This window comes from Notamacropus eugenii, chromosome 2 (assembly GCF_028372415.1).
Source record: "Notamacropus eugenii isolate mMacEug1 chromosome 2, mMacEug1.pri_v2, whole genome shotgun sequence".
Classification (NCBI taxonomy): Eukaryota; Metazoa; Chordata; class Mammalia; order Diprotodontia; family Macropodidae; genus Notamacropus; species Notamacropus eugenii.
This window is the reverse complement of record NC_092873.1, coordinates 77,401,576-77,419,707: the sequence shown is the minus strand read 5'-3', so window position 1 is coordinate 77,419,707 and position 18,132 is coordinate 77,401,576. Positions and strand designations below refer to the sequence as shown.

Sequence of the window (18,132 nt, the reverse complement as noted above, 5' to 3'; positions counted from 1 at the left end):
TGGTTGGGTCTTGCTAAAATTGTAGCTCTGCCAGTAAAGAGATGTTTATTGAGGCTTACAAATTGGTCTCTTAAAGTTAAAAAAATAATCTTCACCCAAATTGGTATTTACTTACACCCTATGTAAGCCAGAAGCTGAGGCCTCCCTATAATAAAGACTGTATAATGAACAGGATGCAAAGTTTAACTACTTTGATGAGGAGAGGAAGAGTCAAATATGCCTCAAACCTATTTCCTGAATATGCCTGATGTGGTTTCCTTTTTGTAACCCTCCTGGCCCAGGCCTAACTCATGCCAATCCAGTGATTCGGGCTCAGGATTAGAATGCAATGAGGTACTGATGGGCTATCAAATGTAACAAAAACAACTTTACTGGTGACAGAGGATAAAAAGGCTATCAATTCAGAAAAAGCAGCCACATGCATGCCTACGCCTCTACATTCACCACAGAAACTGGTCATGCTACGTCAGAAAGACATTCTCTCAGGGCAGTGGAAGTTTTGCTAAACCCTCCAACATCAACTCCCCAAAACTTTAGGTTAGCAAGGAAATCAAACCTGAAAATAACTTCCCCAACCTCTTAAGAGGGAAACCAGACTGCTGTATATTAAAAAAAATCCCACCCCTTGGCAAGGTCCCAATTTTTTTTCCACCACTAAAATAGTTTTAATGCAATCCTATCATCGTCTTGATTTCCCCATTACGCACAAGTGCAACACTTCTATGTTATAAACTCTGAAATTACCTTATCTGATATAACATCTGTTACGTCACTCACCTCCTGAGCTGCTGAGGTATCTTGGATCAGGGAAAACCTCTCCCACCAAGGGGGAGAAACTCAGTGCTAGACGTTTAGAAGAGGGAGAGGTGAATCAGGATCTCTTTAAGATTATGTGTGGAAGGTATAATAGAGTTTGATACCAGAAAATGTGAGGGGCCAAGGCCCTTTTAAATGCCACATACACTTGTAATACTAAGCATGGATGCTTAGTCAGAGAGCTCATGAAGAATTGACATGATTGAACAAGAACAAGCTAATCCAAATGACTTCTCTGACCGTTGTTTTACTACTTGCTTTGATAAATTTTTTGTTTATCCTCTATGATTGTCTTTTGTGTAGGTTAGGTGGCATTGATAGAGTGTTAAGCTTGAAATCAGGAAGATCCAATCTCAAATTTTGCCTCAGGCTATGTGACTCTGGGCAAGTCACTTACCCTGTTAGCATCAGTCTTTTCATCTGTAAGATGGGGATACTAATAGCACCTATTTCCCAGGGTTGTTGTGAGGTTTAAATGAGAGGATAGATGTAAATTGCTTAACAAATCTTATAATACTATGTAAATGTTACCTGATACTATTAGTCATAAGAGGTTTTTTTTGGCAGGGAAGTTAACATGGCTAAGATTAAGCCAACTGTAACCTTCCAGGTCAGAGGTGGAATTTACTTTTCTCCCCTTGCCCTTCAACAATTAGAGAATGTGGCTTTTATCATCAATCACCCACAAGAATTACACCCCTAGATTTTAAATCGCTGGTGATAAGTAGATATAATTCTAGGCCAATACTCTTTTTGAAAATGGGAGAATGAAGGAATGATAGCCCAGTCATGGCTATCCTCCTGTTTCCCACAGAGATGGAACTCCAGGATCCCTGACATATGGAGGCATTCCAGACTTATCTAGATGTCCATGCTAAACATGGACTACTCCATCCTTTGTAACACAGTCCACAAATGTTCTGTGTAAAATGGGAAAAAATAACTTACTAAATTGTTGTGAGTCAGACAAGCTATTATTTATAAGTCACTTTATAAACTTTGAAGTATTACATACATAGGAATAATAATTATCCTTATTAATTTATTAGCTTCTAGTCAGCAGAGCATGGTGCTGAGACATTAGTTCCTGGATCCACCATAGACAGTGTTAAACTCCTTGGACCAGCTCCTTAAGTTTTTTGGCGGTCGACTAGCTGTACATATCTTTTTTAGCCTCTTGTCTTGCATAACACAACCTCAACCAGCTCTAGAGAGTATGGGATAAATATCTGGGCAGATTTGGGGAAAACATCTCTGGGTCCTCTAACCCTGATCCAATACCCCTCTAGCTGAAGCCTTTTTTTGGCAAGAGAGAGCTTCCTTTGCAACAGTGAATCCTTTCTGTGGCCTCATGCCAGATCAGTGAGCAATAGAGCCTTCCCTGAAGGGAAAAAGAAGGGCTCAGAATGGGACAAGAAAAGGGAAGAAACAGCTTCAACACTCTGTGCTTTCCCCTGGGCTCTGTTCTGCATCACAAGGAAAGGAAGCAAAGGTATTTTCCAGAGACCCCTCCTTTATTAGAGGAAAGAGTGGTTCTGCCTTACTAAAATGTCTCTCTAAGTGCCATTCCTTCTTTGGGGCCTCATGGTAGAAGTGAAGGTTATTAGAGTTCCAAGTACTGGAGCTGTCTGTGAATTAGGTGTCCTCTGTTCCTTGGTCATTTAGGTAGGAATCCTTCCATTTATGAGTACTGCTCTGAAGTGGCACTTGAGGGAAAAGAGATGTTATTAGCTGACTTTTGTTCAAGTACATGCTTCCCAGGAGGCAGCTGGGGTTACTTTTCTCTCTGATATACTACCCCTTCAGGATTACTCCTTCAAGTCCCAGTTCCAGCCTCCACAATCTCCATCTCTAAACTGGATTTTGAGACTGAGTAACAAGAAGACGCACTTTGTCTTGCCCTTAACTTTGCTTGCCCTGACTCCTTCCTGGGCTAGCTGGTAGGAAAAACCCCCGCCACTTTTCCCAATTCTGTAGCAGAATTATACTAAGACTTCCACCATCGTCTCCTAGGTCATTTAACCCTGCCTGAGAACTCCGAGTGGCTTGGTTAGATGGAACCAGCACTGTGTTTAGCTTCAGGGTCTTTCAAGACTTCTGTCCTTTTCCTTCTAATAATGAAAATGCCCACAATCATCTGAGGCTGAGCTCTTTGTGTTCCTGTCTGGCTCAGAAGCTTCTTGGCTTCTAGGGCTGCTCTTTAATGGGACATTGTATGGATGCATCCCCAGACACAGTCATGCCTCCTTCCTCACCAGTAGGATCCAGGGCAGGATAGTGGCCACCACAGCCACTATCGTAATGAGGGTTAGCAGCAGCATTACGCGAGAGCGGCAGCAGTGTGAGCAGAAGGATCTTCGTGATGGGGATGCTTCTGAGAGGTCAGCTAGGCTCTGCCTGGGCAGGACACTGTCCTCCTCTCCTAGGGGCATCCCATGTCGACTGATGATAAAAATCTGAGGCTCTCGGACTAGACTGGGCAGCAGGTCCCTGGGAAATGAAGGGCTTTGGGTGGGCACTCTTGTCTGGCCCTGAGAAGGAACCCAGAGAGGATGGGGAATGGTTAGAGGGTTTGTGTGTCCCAAGGCATCCAGAGAGGGCAGGTTATCCAGGCCCACAGGGACTGCCAAGGTCTGGAGACTCTTTTCCGATGATGACAAAGAGGGCCAGCGGGAACTTTTTTTACTGAGGAAGGTGACATAGCGGCAGATAGGGCAGATGATGGTCCTTTGGATCTGCCCATCCACTTTGCATGAAAGCAGGTATTTAACAAGGCAGTCATGGCAGAAGACGTGGCCACAGCTCAGCGTCCGGCTGGCTCCTTCTAGGTCTCGAAACTTCTCATAGCACACCGGACACTCACTACCCACACTGTCCTTGCTCTCTCCTTCTGACATGGCAGCTCCAGCAATATACAAGCTTCTGTTATGGGAGAGGACAGAAAGTGTCATCAGTACTCATCTTATTCCCCCCTACCACAGAAATGTAAAGAAAATGGAAAGACAGGACACTGATCTTAGAGTCAGAGGACCTAAGTTTGAAACCCACTCAACTTACTGTGTGACCTTGGACAAGGTCTCTTCACCTTTTAGGATGTCAGTATCTTCATCTGTAAAATGGAGGAAGGGGTGTTAGATTAGAGGAAGCACTGTTTAATTCTAAAATTTCACTCTCCTCTTCCTCTCTTTTTCCTCTTCTTGCCTTTCCCATATAATTTATTACCCAAGATCCCCCAAATCCTTTGGAATCTCACAGTCTTTTAAATACACACAGACACACAGACATATATGTATATACATACATACATATATATCCCCATGTCCAACTCATTTGGGGTTTTCCTTTTCTAGTTCAGTTTACAGATGAGATACTGAGGCAAATAGGGTTAAGTGACCTGCCCAGGATCATGCAGCCAGTACCTGTCTGAGGCCAGATTTGAACTCAGGAAGATGAATCTTCCTGACTCCAAGCCAAACACTCTAGCCACTATTCAATATATCCCACCTAATTTTTTTTCTTGAACTGGTGACATTAATTGCCACTAGGCCATTCCCATCTAAATTTTTCAAATTCAGGTTCTAATCACCTCCTTCCTATTCTAAAAAGCCTTTTAATTGGTCTCCGGGCTTCTGGTTTTTCCCATCAGTCATTTACAAAGCTGTCAAAATAATATTTCTAAAATGAATTTGACTATGTTACTTCCTTACTCAAAACCCTGAAATGGTTTCCTAATGCCTCTTATGATAAAAATATAAGCTCCTGGTCTAATTATGGGGGCTGATCACTAAAATATAATTTTATTCCTTTTGACTTGTTACCACTTCATGGAGTTAATCCTGGAAAATTTCCTACTATAGAAGGGAAAGGGAACTAGGAAAGATCTTTACAGTAAGTTTCTCTGATAAAGGTCTTGTATCAAAGATGAATCAGATACTGATTCAGATTTATAGGACTAAGAATCATTTCCCAAACAATAAATGGTCACAAAATATGAACAGGCAGTCTTTAGCAGAAGAAACCTAAGTTATCCGAATCACCATTAATAATTAGAGGAATGCAAATTAAAGCAACTTTGAGGTTACTTCATATCTTCAGATTGGCAAAGATGATAAAAGAGAAAAATGAAAAATATTGGAGGGGCTCAGAGAAAATGGGCACACTGATATATTTTTGGTGGTGGTGTGAATTGGGACAATCATCTTTGAAAGCAATGTGAAACTTTTGTCCAAAAAGTTACTTAAAGAGTGCATTCTCTTTGACTCAGTGATACCACTACTAGACCTATAATCCAAAAAGATCCAAGAAAGAGACCTACTTGTACAAAAAATTTATAGCAGTTCTTTTTTTGGGAGCCTCAAACTGGAAATTAAGGGGGTATTCACTTATTGGGGAATGGCTAAATAAATGATGATATGTGAATGGGATGGAATTGTGCAAAAGTAATGATGAAATAGTTTTAGAGGAAATGGGGAGGACCTTTATAACCTGATGCAGAGTGAAATGAGCAGAACTAGGAAAAAGATTATATAATGACAAAATATTATAAAGGAAAATGACTTTGGAAGCTTTTAGAACTATGATCAATGATAAATCATTGGTGCAGAGGACTGATGATGAAGCATGCCACGCACTCTTGCTAGGGAACTGATGAACTTAAAATGCAGAAAAAGACATACTTTTTGGACCTAGCTTATGTGGGAATTTGTTTTGCTGGACTATGCATATGTGTTAACAGAGTTTTCTTTTTCTTTTTTATTGGTCAGTGGAGTGGGGATTGGGAGAATAGTGTGAGGGAGAGATAATAAATGCTTGCAAAAATAATAATAAAATTTATTCTTATAAAATTTTAATAACAATATAATATATTATAACATAATAGTATTAATTAATAATAAATAATTATTATGAAATAATAATAATAATAATAATAATTCACAAGGAAAAAAAGGCAATCTCCCAATACACTCATGGTATGACTCATGCTTTCAGTCTGTTCTCCAAGTGTGGGTAAAATAGGTCTCCAGGGGAGGAGCCAAGATGGCGGAGTAGAAAGATACACATACGCTAGCTCCAAACCCACAGCCCATAAAATATCTGTAAAGAAGAACTCCCAACAAATTCTGGAGCAGCAGAAGCCACAGAACAACGGAGTGGACGAGATTTCTGTTCCAGAGAGACCTGAAAACCTGACGCGAAAGGTCCGTTGTGCACCGGACCCGGAGCCAAGCCCGGAGCCGAGCCCAGCCCTGCCTTGGCTGCAGCACCGAGAGAAGCAGACCTGAGCAGGCTTCGGTGACAGAATCTCCAGCAGCCATGCAGGTCCCTCCACCCACAGGTGATAAGGGTCAGTGAAAGAGTCTTTTTGGGTGGCCAACAGGGGAGTGGGGTGTCCCCATGGCTCGGGCCCCCCTGGGAGGCAGCAGCAGGGGCGGACAGGGGCTCTCAAAGCAGGCAGGAGCTCGGATCCATTGTTGAAGGTCTCTGCATAAACCCCCAGAGGGAACTGAGCCCCTGAGGCCTGGCCCCCACCTGAGCACCTGAACTTAATCTCACACTGAATAGCAGCCCTGCCCCCGCCCAAAGCCCTGAGGCTGGGAAGCAGCATTTGAATCTCAGACCCCAAGCTCTGGCTGGGTGGATCTGGAGGCAAGGTGGGGGTGGAAAGAAAACTCAGAAGGCAAGTCACTGGCTGGGAAAATGCCCAGAAAAGGGAAAAAAAATAAGACCATAGAAGGTTACTTTCTTGGTGAACAGATATTTCCTCCCTTCCTTTCTGATGAGGAAGAACAATGCTTACCATCAGGGAAAGACACAGAAGTCAAGGCTTCTGTATCCCAGCCCACTCAATGGGCTCAGGCCATGGAAGAGCTCAAAAAGGATTTTGAAAATCAAGTTAGAGAGGTGGAGGAAAAACTGGGAAGAGAAATGAGAGAGATACAAGAAAAGCATGAAAAGCAGGTCAACACCTTGCTAAAGGAGACCCAAAAAAATGCTGAAGAAAATAACACCTTGAAAAATAGGCTAACTCAATTGGCAAAAGAGGTTCAAAAAGCCAATGAGGAAAAGAATGCTTTCAAAAGCAGAATTAGCCAAATGGAAAAGGAGGTTCAAAAGCTCACTGAAGAAAATAGTTCTTTCAAAATTAGAATGGGACAGATGGAGGCTAATGACTTTATGAGAAACCAAGAAATCACAAAACAAAACCAAAAGAATGAAAAAATGGAAGATAATGTGAAATATCTCATTGGAAAAACAACTGACCTGGAAAATAGATCCAGGAGAAACAATTTAAAAATTATGGGACTATCTGAAAGCCATGATCAAAAAAAAGAGCCTTAGACATCATCTTTCATGAAATTATCAAGGAAAACTGCCCTGAGATTCTAGAACCAGAGGGCAAAATAAGTCTTCAAGGAATCCACAGAACACCTCCTGAAAGAGATGCAAAAAGAGAAACTCCTAGGAACATTGTGGCCAAATTCCAGAGTTCCCTGGTCAAGGAGAAAATATTGCAAGCAGCTAGAAAGAAACAATTCAAGTATTGTGGAAATACAATCAGGATAACACAAGATCTGGCAGCTTCATATTCCACGAAGGGCATGGAATATGATATTCCAGAAATCAAAGGAACTAGGAGTAAAACCAAGAATCACCTACCCAGCAAAACTGAGTATAATACTTCAGGGGAAAAAATGGTCTTTCAATGAAATAGAGGACTTTCAAGCATTCTTGATGAAAAGACCAGAGCTGAAAAGAAAATTTGACCTTCAAACACAAGAATCAAGAGAAGCATGAAAAGGTAAACAGCAAAGAGAAGTCATAAGGGACTTACTAAAGTTGAACTGTTTACATTCCTACATGGAAAGACAATATTTGTAACTCTTGAAACTTTTCAGTATCTGGGTACTGGGTGGGATTGAACACACGCACACACACACACACACACACACACACACACACAGAGCACAGAGTGAATTGAATAGGATGGGATCATATCTTAAAAAAATGAAATCAAGTGGTGAGAGAAATATATTGGGAGGAGAAAGGGAGAAATGGAATGGGGCAAATTATCTCTCATAAAAGAGGCGAGCAAAAGACTTTTTAGTGGAGGGAAAAAGAAGGGAGTGAGAGAAAAACATCACATTCCACTCTCATCACATTCCACTAAAGGAAGGAATAAAATGCACACTCATTTTGGTATGAAAACCTATCTTACAATACAGGAAAGTGGGGGAGAAGGGGATAAGCAGGGTGGGGGGGGGATGATGGAAGGGAGGGCAATGGGAGGAGGGAGCAATTTGAAGTCAACATTCTTGGGGAGGGACAGGATCAAAAGAGAGAAGAGAAGCAATGGAGGGGCAGGATAGGATGGAGGGAAATATAGTTAGTCTAACACAACACGACTATTATGGAAGTCATTTGCAAAACTACACAGATATGGCCTATATTGAATTGCTTGCCTTCCAATGGGAATGGGTGGGGAGGGAGGGATGAAGAGAAGTTGGAACTCAAAGTATTAGGAACAACTGTCAAGTACTGTTCTTGCTACTAGGAAATAAGTAATACAGGTAAAGGGGTATAGAAAGTTATCTGACCCTACAGGACAAAATAGAAGATGGGGACAAGAGAAGGGAGGGATGATAGAAGAGAGGGCAGATTGGTGACAGGGGCAATTAGAATGCTTGGTGTTTTGGGGTGGGGGGAGGGGACAAATGGGGAGAAAATTTGGAACCCATGATTTTGTGAAAATGTATGTTAAAAGTTAAATAAATTAATTAAAAAAAAGAGTAAAAAAAATAATAAAATAAAATAGGTCTCCAGTTCTTGTACATGCTCTCATGAGATTAAATGTCAAAATCACACATTACCCTTTGGACTAAAAGGCAACCAAGAAAATATCAATAATTACTGACCCATGTGCCTACTTTCCTATCTTTAGAAAATCTTTATAAGAATAACATATATTTATTATTTAAGCATATATCATTTAAGAAAATATATAAATGGCATGAAGAAGTTCCTGCAAATATTCTCTAACAGATCACATTTTTTCAGTTATACAATCGACTAAAGGATGCAGGGAATATAAGATCTCACTTGCTCTTATTGGTTATTGGCTATTTTAAAAAGAAATTGATTCAATAAACCAAAAGGCTACCTTGAAGGCTCTTCAACAAGATGATTTCTAGGCATATTTTAAAATCATACAAAATTCCATAAAAACATAAAACAAGGGAGACATTTTGCTTGATGACCTGATTGTTAATGTGAAGTAAAGCATAAAACAAGGAGCTGTATGCCCAGCAGAGATATATGCAATCATCATGGAGGAGATCTAGCACAAAGTCCACCCTGAAGAGCAGGCAGAGTTAAGACCAAGAGCTCCAGAAATAGCAGTCCCCCTCAGACCACTAGCCCTTCTTCCAGCCTGGCCTCCTTAGCCATCATGGAGGGGAGCAATCCCTATGGAGCGAGTCTGCCACTATCAAAACCAACTGCTAAGTGACTGCTACCATCAATCAGATAAACCCAAGAACTTCAGAAATAGAGACACCCCATCCCCCAGACCACAAACTGGCTGTGACTCTCCAGCTCTTGAGGAGTTGCAACCTGGCAGCACTGTAGTAGAGACCTGGAGAAAGGTCCCCAGTATATTGAATAGATCCCCTATGGAGGAAATGCAGACAGGTGCGTGCCCATTCAGCATAGACTGCTCATGAACCCTAAATTCCTACATGGAGGAAGGGGGATTTTTAAGTCTCTAGTCAGCATGATTCCAGGATTTAACCTTCTAATCTGAAAAGAGAGATTTCTTGGGCAGTGCCAGCCTTGGTTCTAGCATTCTCAAGTTAGGTCATTGGCCAAAGAAAGATTTCATCAATAGGATCCAGAGAGCACCTTACTAAGGAATCATAGAGAATTATTGAGGATTGGCTAATTGAGGCCCAAAAGAATGAAAGGAAGAGAATGGCTAGTATGCTAGTATGACCATAATATTTGAAGCTTTAAAACCATATCATAGGTTGGGGAGTGGAGAGCAAGATGTATGGACCTTGCTACTTCTCCTCTCCCCACCTCTCACTTTTATGATTAGTTGCTTATATGGTGTAAGAAAAATTGGAAGGGAATTTCTTGCTTAGAAATTATCAAAATATGTTTATTTTCTAGAAGAAATCTGAGCCACAGAGTGGCACTATAAGTCTTAGGGAGTATGATGGGAGCAACATCCTAAGACCCAGATCCTTAAGACTAAGCCACTAAGTTTTATTCCTTAAAAGATATTGAAATTGTACTTGAGACATCATTGGCCCAGAAGACTAAAAGCTTAGGCCACTGGAGTAGCTTCCTGGTGCCCTAAGTACAAAATCTAGGACATGAGGAGTCACCTGGCTCCTACCTGAGGCTTCTGATTGATGGACCAACATGACCCAAGCTCAGTCTAGGGAAGTTGTGCTCAGCTGAATCCATACTGTATCTTTCATGACTATTCTTCCCCTGCTATGGCTAAGTAAAATTCCTTTTGTTAATTGTCATATGTTCTGCAAGTGTCACATTTGTTTCCATCTCAAACCTGAGTTACCAGAATAGCCTGAATCAGGACTGGCTTATTACAGGTGGACTGTGTTAGATTCTGTGGAAAAGATGTCAACTGGATGGTCAAAAAGTTTGCTACAAAAGCAACTGCAAATTTAGTTCCTTTCAAGAGGAAACAAGCTGATGGACTATTGAAATGCTTTGTATGTTTTTGTGTCTTTCTAGGAGCATTCATGAGTAGTTTGCATCTTCTGCATTTTTTTTGTTCAGGAGTAGAGGTTGTCCCATAGCTGATAATCACATTGTCTTATTGATCCCCTTGTACAGGAGCTGGAGACATCTCTTACTCATATTACCCATCTCTCCCCCATATTGTGGGAAACGTAGGCATGAATTATGCCATAAATATATTAGGACATTTTCTTGTAGTAATTCTGGTAATTAGTCAGAGAAAACATTATCCTTTGGGAGTTGGTTTCTAGGAGTGGATTTGGTTCATGTGAGCCTAAAATTTTAGGGGGCCTGAGTTATGTAAGTGCTTGGTATCCTCCCCACTTTTCTATATTTGAGAATCAATGCCCTCAGAACTATGTTACCTCTACCTTGGATCTCCTTATTGTATCCTTGGTTTGGTATACATGCTTTTCCCATTATTATTTTCTTTAGCATCATTTCTATTTTTTCCTCTCCAAGAAAAACTTCTAAGTTGCTACTTCCTTCTGTGCTCATCCTTCTCTTTACTGTCTATACTATTCTGCTTGATGATTTCCTCAGGTCCCATGAATTTAATCATCATCTCTATGTAGATGATTCTTAGATCTATTTATACGGTTCTAATTTCTCTTGTGACCTCTAGTTACATCTCCAAGTACGTGTTAGACATTACAAAATGGATGTTCCATAGAAATCCTAAACTCAACACACCCAAAACAGAACTCATGATTGTGTTCCCAAACTATCCTGTCTCTCTGCTGTCTAGGGCACCATCATCTTTCCCAGTCACCCTGGCTTGAAACATGGGTGGTGTCTTTGACTCTTGACTTTCTCTCACCTCCCCATATCCAATCTGTTGCCAAGTCTTGATTCAGTCTTTGAAGCATCTCTCATGTATACTCCTTTTCTACTCTAACAATGCCACCACCTTCTTGCAAGCCTTCATCACCCCATACCTGGACTATTGCAATAGCGTGGTAATTACTTTCTTTGTCTCAAATACCTCCCACACCAACCTATTCTCCACTTAACCGATAAAATGATTTCCCCAAAGCACAAGTCTGACTTTGTTCTCCATTCAGTAAGCTCCAGTAGCTTCTTGTTACATCCAGCATCAAATGGAAAAGCCTTTCATTAAACAGACCCCTTCCTAGGTTTCTGGTTTTCTGACACCCTATTCCCCTCAACATACTTTTCAATTCAATGACACAAGCCTCATTGCTGTTCCTTGAACAAAACACTCCATCTCCTGACTGCAAGTATTTTCACTGGCTAGAATTCTCTCCCTCCTCTGTCTTTGGCTTCCCTGATGTCTTCCAATTCTCCAATTTTCAGTTAAAACCCCACCTTCTGAAAGAACCTCTTCTGGTCTCATTATTGTACATAATTTTGTACATCTCCACCATTTGTTGTTATCTCCTCCATTAAATTGTAAGCACTTTTAGGGAAAGGATTATTTTTTTTCCTCTCTTTGTATCTGTCATATATTAAGTGCCTAATAAATTCTTGTTAACTTGATTTCTGACTTCATTTATAGTCAAAGTTGATATGATTCAAGTTTCACCAACAGTACATTCAGCATGTTGAGTATTATACTGTTGGAGTCCAAATATGATGGCCTCGTGATGACTATAGGAGAAAATAGTTTATTATAGAATATTTTGATAGCTCTTTTCCATTTTTAGTATATCAGTTATCCTCTCAATTTCATCCTTAAATGCCTTCAGAATGATCTGGCCTAGTCTGGTCTTTCACTAAGCTTTTTGTAAGATTGGTTTTCCTTCTACTGACTCTCACTGCTTTATGAGATATTTCCCATAATCTTCCACTGACTATTCTCATAAAATTTTCCAGATGAGTATATTTTAAAACTAGCACCTCCCTTGGCTAACATATCTTTATGTTTTGCAAGGAAATCAAGTATTTCCTGGTTGAAGATATTTTGAGGTTCTTTTGGTGTCCTCATTATGGTAATTTATTTACATGAGTTAAACTTATGCAGAAACTTTAATTGACAGTCTATGTTGATGCTTGTTCTATCTGTTCCCCATTTTCTGCTGTCAAGAGTTTGTTGAAGTGGATCAAATTGAAATTGCCTCAATTGAAAGTCTTACCTTCTAATTTTTATCCTTTTGTCTAATTTGGTAATAACTTTGATCTTTGCTGTAATAATTCAATGGTCTGTTGTAAAGAGAAAGTTAATTCTGAAATGACTTCTACACTGTTAAAATATAATAAATTTCATTTTTAATGATGTTATGTGATACTAGCATCTTTTGATTCTCTTTTTGAGCAAAATGTACACAACATATAGATATAAAGCTTCTGTGTGTTTTCTAGGCTTTTGACCTCTGCTGTTTCTTATGCTTGAACTATGTTTTCCAATTTCTTTTTTGCCTTCCTCCCTTATGTGTTGAAAGTACTAAATATTAAAGTATATGTTGATTGAATTTGGAAGGTCTTATGAGCTCTTTGTAAAATTTCTCTGCCTCTTCATTCTTATGTTGGCATATAAATTGCAATTCTTTGTTGGTAGTCTTTTTGCAAATGCTTATCAAGCATACCAAAGTAGGAGATGATTAACTGTCCAATAAAATTATGTTTTTTTGTTTTAGGACAAGATAAAAATAACTCTGTCAATTCCTCTTTTATTCTAAGGAGGTATGTAAGTTACAATTTATTTTTGTCTTTTGGTTTCATTTATAGTTATGATTCCATTTCTCCAATAGTATGTCCTTTCATTGGTTATTGGACAAAGATGTCACATTTAGAGTACTGACTAATAAGTTAATGCTTATACAGTTTTTTAAATGTATGATTCTTAGAATCCTCTGCTCCTTTATCATTTTTCTTTTCCTATTCTATGGATTTTGCCTTTTGTTTTTACACCATAGACATTCCCTAACATTTCCCTCTCCACAAAACTCCCTTTTCACAAAACAATTAAGCAAAGCCTCATCTGACAGTGTATGCAATATTTATCTGTCTCCTTTTCTGCTACCATCACTACAGAATTACAAAAGGGCCATATGGAACTGGCGTTCATTTTGCACATTATTTCATCATTTCACGGGGTTTTTATGGCCAATGAATCCATCACCAAGTGACCAATAGATTAGTAATGATTCTTTTCCTATTTGGTTAAATTGATCTTCAGAAAACAGATGATATTGATAACAGATGTATTATAAACTCTCCATATCTGAAACTAGACCTGTTTTACATAACTGAGCAATTGGAACAATTGAAAGGAAAAGAACAATAAAAAAGAACCCACAACTCAGGCCTAACATTGAAGCACACATAGCAGTCGTAGCCATTGTCCATCTTCACGTATCTATTTTTAAAGTGGTCCAGACTCAATCTGTCATGTTACATACACTGTCCACTCCATGATTTTACAGCTGCTATGGTTGTTTGCAATAGCAGCAGCAGCAGTACCTTAGGCAACTGACAAGGTGGAGTCGTCAGGGAATATTTCACAGAAATCGAAGGAGTGAGAGTAGATGCCTGAGAAGATTCTGGGGTACCCAGTACTTTGATCAATAGACTGACTAGTAGTAAAGCTCCTGTTCAATGTTTCTTCATGTAATTATAGTTTATTATAATATTGTTTTTATAATTCTGGATAACTGGAAGTAGGAGAAATAGATGATTGAGGACAGATAATTAAAACTGGATCATAGAATGTAAAGAAATGGTGGGGACTTGAAAAAACACCTAATGAGATAAAGATATAACATGGGCATGAGTGTGGTAGAAGCAAAAAATTATAAAATGTTAGAGCTGAAAGGAACATTAGGTATCATCCAGTATTTCTGAATTATTTTTATGCCCATCAATAAATCTAAATTGGTCCAGGTTTAACTATAGGGAATGAGGTAATGAAGACATTTTACACACACACACACACACACACACACACACACACACACACACACACACACACACACACACCAATTGTTAAAAAAAATTTATCATATCAATGTTGGCAAAAGTTCTGTGACAGGCCCTGTTGACCGGGGAGTCTCAATTATTTCATTGTCAACAGCCTTTCAGTCTCCAACACTGACTAAGCTGATCGTAAGTTAATTGCTTTCCACATAATTTCTTTGGGTTGGGTGGGAAACTGCATCTCCTAACTCTCAATGATGTGACATGGAACACAAAAGGAAATACTAATTGAAAAACACTAGAGAGAAAAATGATAATACTGATTGAAAAATGATAAGTAGATGTATAGAGAGAACTGGTAGAAGACAAGCAGATAAATACAAATCACAATAAAAAAGATTAATGAAAGATGTAAATAATAACTAATTAGGTGATAAAGTATAGAATAAGAGATTCATAGAATATTAGGGCTAGAAGGGACTTTAGAGATCCTTTAGACCAGAGGCTCTTAACCTGGGCTTTGTGAATTTACTTGTTTCTAAAAAATATTTTGATAACTTTGCTTCACAATAATTGGTGGAATAACAATTCTTATCTATATTAATTTACCTATCTTATGAGGTCATGTAACTAGAGAAAAATGGAAGGCCAATGGGAATGTTCCCCTGAGGCATGCTGGCACACTTTGACCAAATTCTATGCATACCTACATATAGCTAACAGGTAATAAGGAGATGACAGAAAACAGATTTCATATAGGCACATGCTAAACAGATTAACAAGGAAACAAGGCTTATAATATGTATGCATCATAAATTAATACACACACATATTGTATGTGTTTTTGTATATGGAAAGGAAGGGATTTCCTAAGAGTGACTCAGTCAGTGCTGATTCAAGATCATCTCCCCAGTCTATACTCCCCTAGGAACAATTTCCTGATGAAGGAAATGGATTGCCTATATCTATATCTATAGCTATCTATGTCATATCTATCATCTATGTATCTATCATCTTTCTATCTATCCATCATCCATCTGTCTGTCTGTCTATCTGTCTAATCTGGAAATCCCTTCTCTTCTTTATGTTTCTTTATCCATAAGAGGAAAGAAATTATGTCAGCCATCTCTTGATACTCCTTATCTCTTTCTTTCTCTCTCTTTTTTTATTTTTTTCTCCAATATCTTCTCCCTCTAGCCTTATCTCTTCCTTTTCCCCTTTTTTCTCTGTTTCTGTTTCTCTGTCTCTCTCCTTCTCTGTCTCCAGTCCCTCCACCCTCTAAAATTTCCAGTTACTAAGTTCCTGTATGTGCAGAAGTCTTCTGGATGTAGAAGAGAGGAGAAAAGGAGGAGTACATAAGTATAACATGAAATCTTTGCCCTCACAATCTAATTAAGAGAGCAGACAAACCGATATGAAATAGTTAAATTATAATGTAAGACCTTCTGGCACTATATGAGCAGTACAGAAAATACAGAAAATAAATGCTACAGGAGCTCAAGGTGCTTATTTTACCCTTAAATATAGCTTGAGAAAGCTTTATGAATGAGGCGGGATTTGAATCCTTTCAAAGACAAATAGGATATACATGGAAGAAAAGGAGAGGAGAGAATAGGAGAAAAATAGCCCCTAATACCAGAACAATGTGATAAGGAAACATGATCAAAGAGAAAGGAGACCAATAATTCTCCCTACTCTGGCCAAGATTACCAAGTTTATTGGAGTCACTCCCCCTCCTATATTCTGTAATCCAGTCAAGTTGGCCTTCTTCTCTGTTTCTCAAATATAACACCTGAGTTTGCATCTCTCTGCTTTTGGACTGATTGTCTCCCATGCTTGGAATGCTCTCCACCCTCACCTGTGCCTCATAGAGTCCCTCTCTTCCTTCAGAACCTTTCTTGATTTCCCCCAACTGCCATATTTAACCTCCCTTGTATTTAATCACTTTGTGTATTTTAAAAAATTTATTTGTATTATTTGTATATCAGGATGTAAATTTTCCTCCTTGGAAATATAGATTATTTCATTTTCTGCATTTGTATCTCCAGTGCTTCCCATAGTGCCTGGTATATAGAAGATGCTAAAAAAATGCTTGTTGATTGATTCAGAGCCATCCATACAGTAGGAAAGAAGAGAACTAACCTTTTAGATTGAGGGGAAAACATTGTTCACCTCTCAGTACCTCTAAAATCTCTTCCAATTTTAGGATGCTAAGATTTTTAAGATTCCAGCATCTCCAAATTCTATAATTCTAAGATTGTTTGGCTCCTTGGTTCTATTTTCGTTGTTTATGCCAGTTCCATTCACTTACAGTGGCTACCTAATGCTTGAAGCACTAGCCCAGCTTGGGGAGAAATGGTCCTTTTCTCCCAAAACCACCTGATGAGGCTGACCTGTCATTCTGATGACTGACAGGGCTCTTTAAGGGACAAAGCTTCCAGCTTCCCCAAAGCAAGGACCTTTGAGTTTCAGTCAGGTTCTGAACTGTAGTATGGAAATAGTCCCACATCACTTCATCTAAATAGGCTTCTCCTTAGTTTCAGTCTAGTCTAAGGAAAGGATTTGACAGTCCCCATACACCCAACCAGCATCCCTGCCCAGAGTCATCCCTCCCTACTTCTCCACCTCCCTCTCTTCCAAACCCCCATCTTGAGCTAGCCTCCCCAGACTCACTTTGGCCCAGATGAGATGACAGGAATCTACCCATCCACTTAACACCTCCATATGGGTCCAGGGTGAGGGCCAGACAGCCAAGGTTGGGGCCAGAGAGCAAGTGTCTCCTCCCTGCTTGTTTCCTAATGACTATGATGGGGAGGGGAGGACAGCTCCTGGGAAGTGAATGCAGCCCAACCTGTTTAAAGCCATGAAGCTCCCTTATAGGGTTGGTGATTTGCCAGAAGCTGGCGTCAGGTGACTTTAATAAGGAGAGTGAAAAGAGAACAACCATAGCAGAGAGGTGGGTCCTAAGAGATAAAGGGGTGGGGGACCTAGACAGTGGAGAAGGTGTCCTGTCACCTTGAAGAAATCTCACTATGCCCCAGTTTCTACATCTATAAAGTGAGTGATCAGATGTCTAGAAGTCCTGTTGGCCCCATCTCAACCAACTCCTGTGGGAGAAATTGTATAAACTGAAAGGTAGCAATATCAAGCTGCAACCTGGGGTGTGGGTTAATTGGGATTCCATTTGGAAGAGACACCCTTTTAGTGCTGTCCACTGAGCCCCAGAAAAACCCCAGCTTCAACCCTAAAAGGGACCTTCAGAACCAAGGGCAGAGACAAGTCTCACAACGATCCTACAAGCACAGCTTATGAGTGACTCATGGCCCCTGCTCTGCAAGATCAGTCATGAAGGGGGCTTCTAGGGCCTTTACTCTCTGTGGTCTTGTGCCAAAGGAAGGGAGGCTCAATTTGTCTGAGGACAATGAGAAGTCCAATAGTCCACCTGTACTCTTTGTTCTGCGTGGCTCAGGGCTGGCTTAAGAAGTTAGAATAAGAGTAGTCCCCAAAGACTTTCTTGTACTGCCCTCCCTCCTCAGTGGTTCCATGGTAAAGATTCATGCTCCCTGGACAGCATGGCCATTTGCCGGGACCTAGACTCTGCTGGGGAGTCTCAAACATTACACAATTCATCTACTCCACAACCAGAAGCCTTTTCTAGCAAGAGTTGTTGGTCAA

General features: G+C 39.9%; 1 protein-coding gene across 2 annotated transcripts; it reads right to left on the bottom strand.

Annotated features, from left to right (window-relative positions):
• Positions 1-1,063: 1,063 nt before the first annotated feature.
• On the bottom strand, positions 1,064-17,219 carry RNF222 (ring finger protein 222). 2 transcript variants are annotated; one of them, XM_072641094.1, is made up of 3 exons: positions 17,131-17,211; positions 3,874-3,925; positions 1,064-3,738 (listed from the first exon to the last, which is right to left on the bottom strand). In XM_072641094.1, the coding sequence occupies exons 1-3, from the start codon at positions 17,162-17,164 to the stop codon at positions 3,054-3,056; spliced, it is 771 nt and encodes a 256-aa protein (XP_072497195.1). In that variant the 5' UTR covers positions 17,165-17,211; the 3' UTR covers positions 1,064-3,053. The 2 variants fall into 2 exon arrangements, with proteins under 2 accessions (XP_072497195.1, XP_072497196.1); XM_072641095.1 differs by lacking the exon at positions 3,874-3,925 and having other exon boundaries at positions 17,131-17,219.
• Between the last annotated feature and the right edge of the window lie 913 nt (positions 17,220-18,132).

Coding starts and splice junctions, on each gene's coding strand:
- RNF222 (XM_072641094.1), bottom strand. CDS start 17,164: ATGGGTAGATTCCTGTCATCTCATCTGGGCCAAA. Junction 3,926..17,130: donor GTCATCTCATCTGGGCCAAA/GTGAGTCTGGGG, acceptor TCCATTTTACAG/ATGAAGATACTGACATCCTA. Junction 3,739..3,873: donor ACCTTGTCCAAGGTCACACA/GTAAGTTGAGTG, acceptor CTCCCATAACAG/AAGCTTGTATATTGCTGGAG.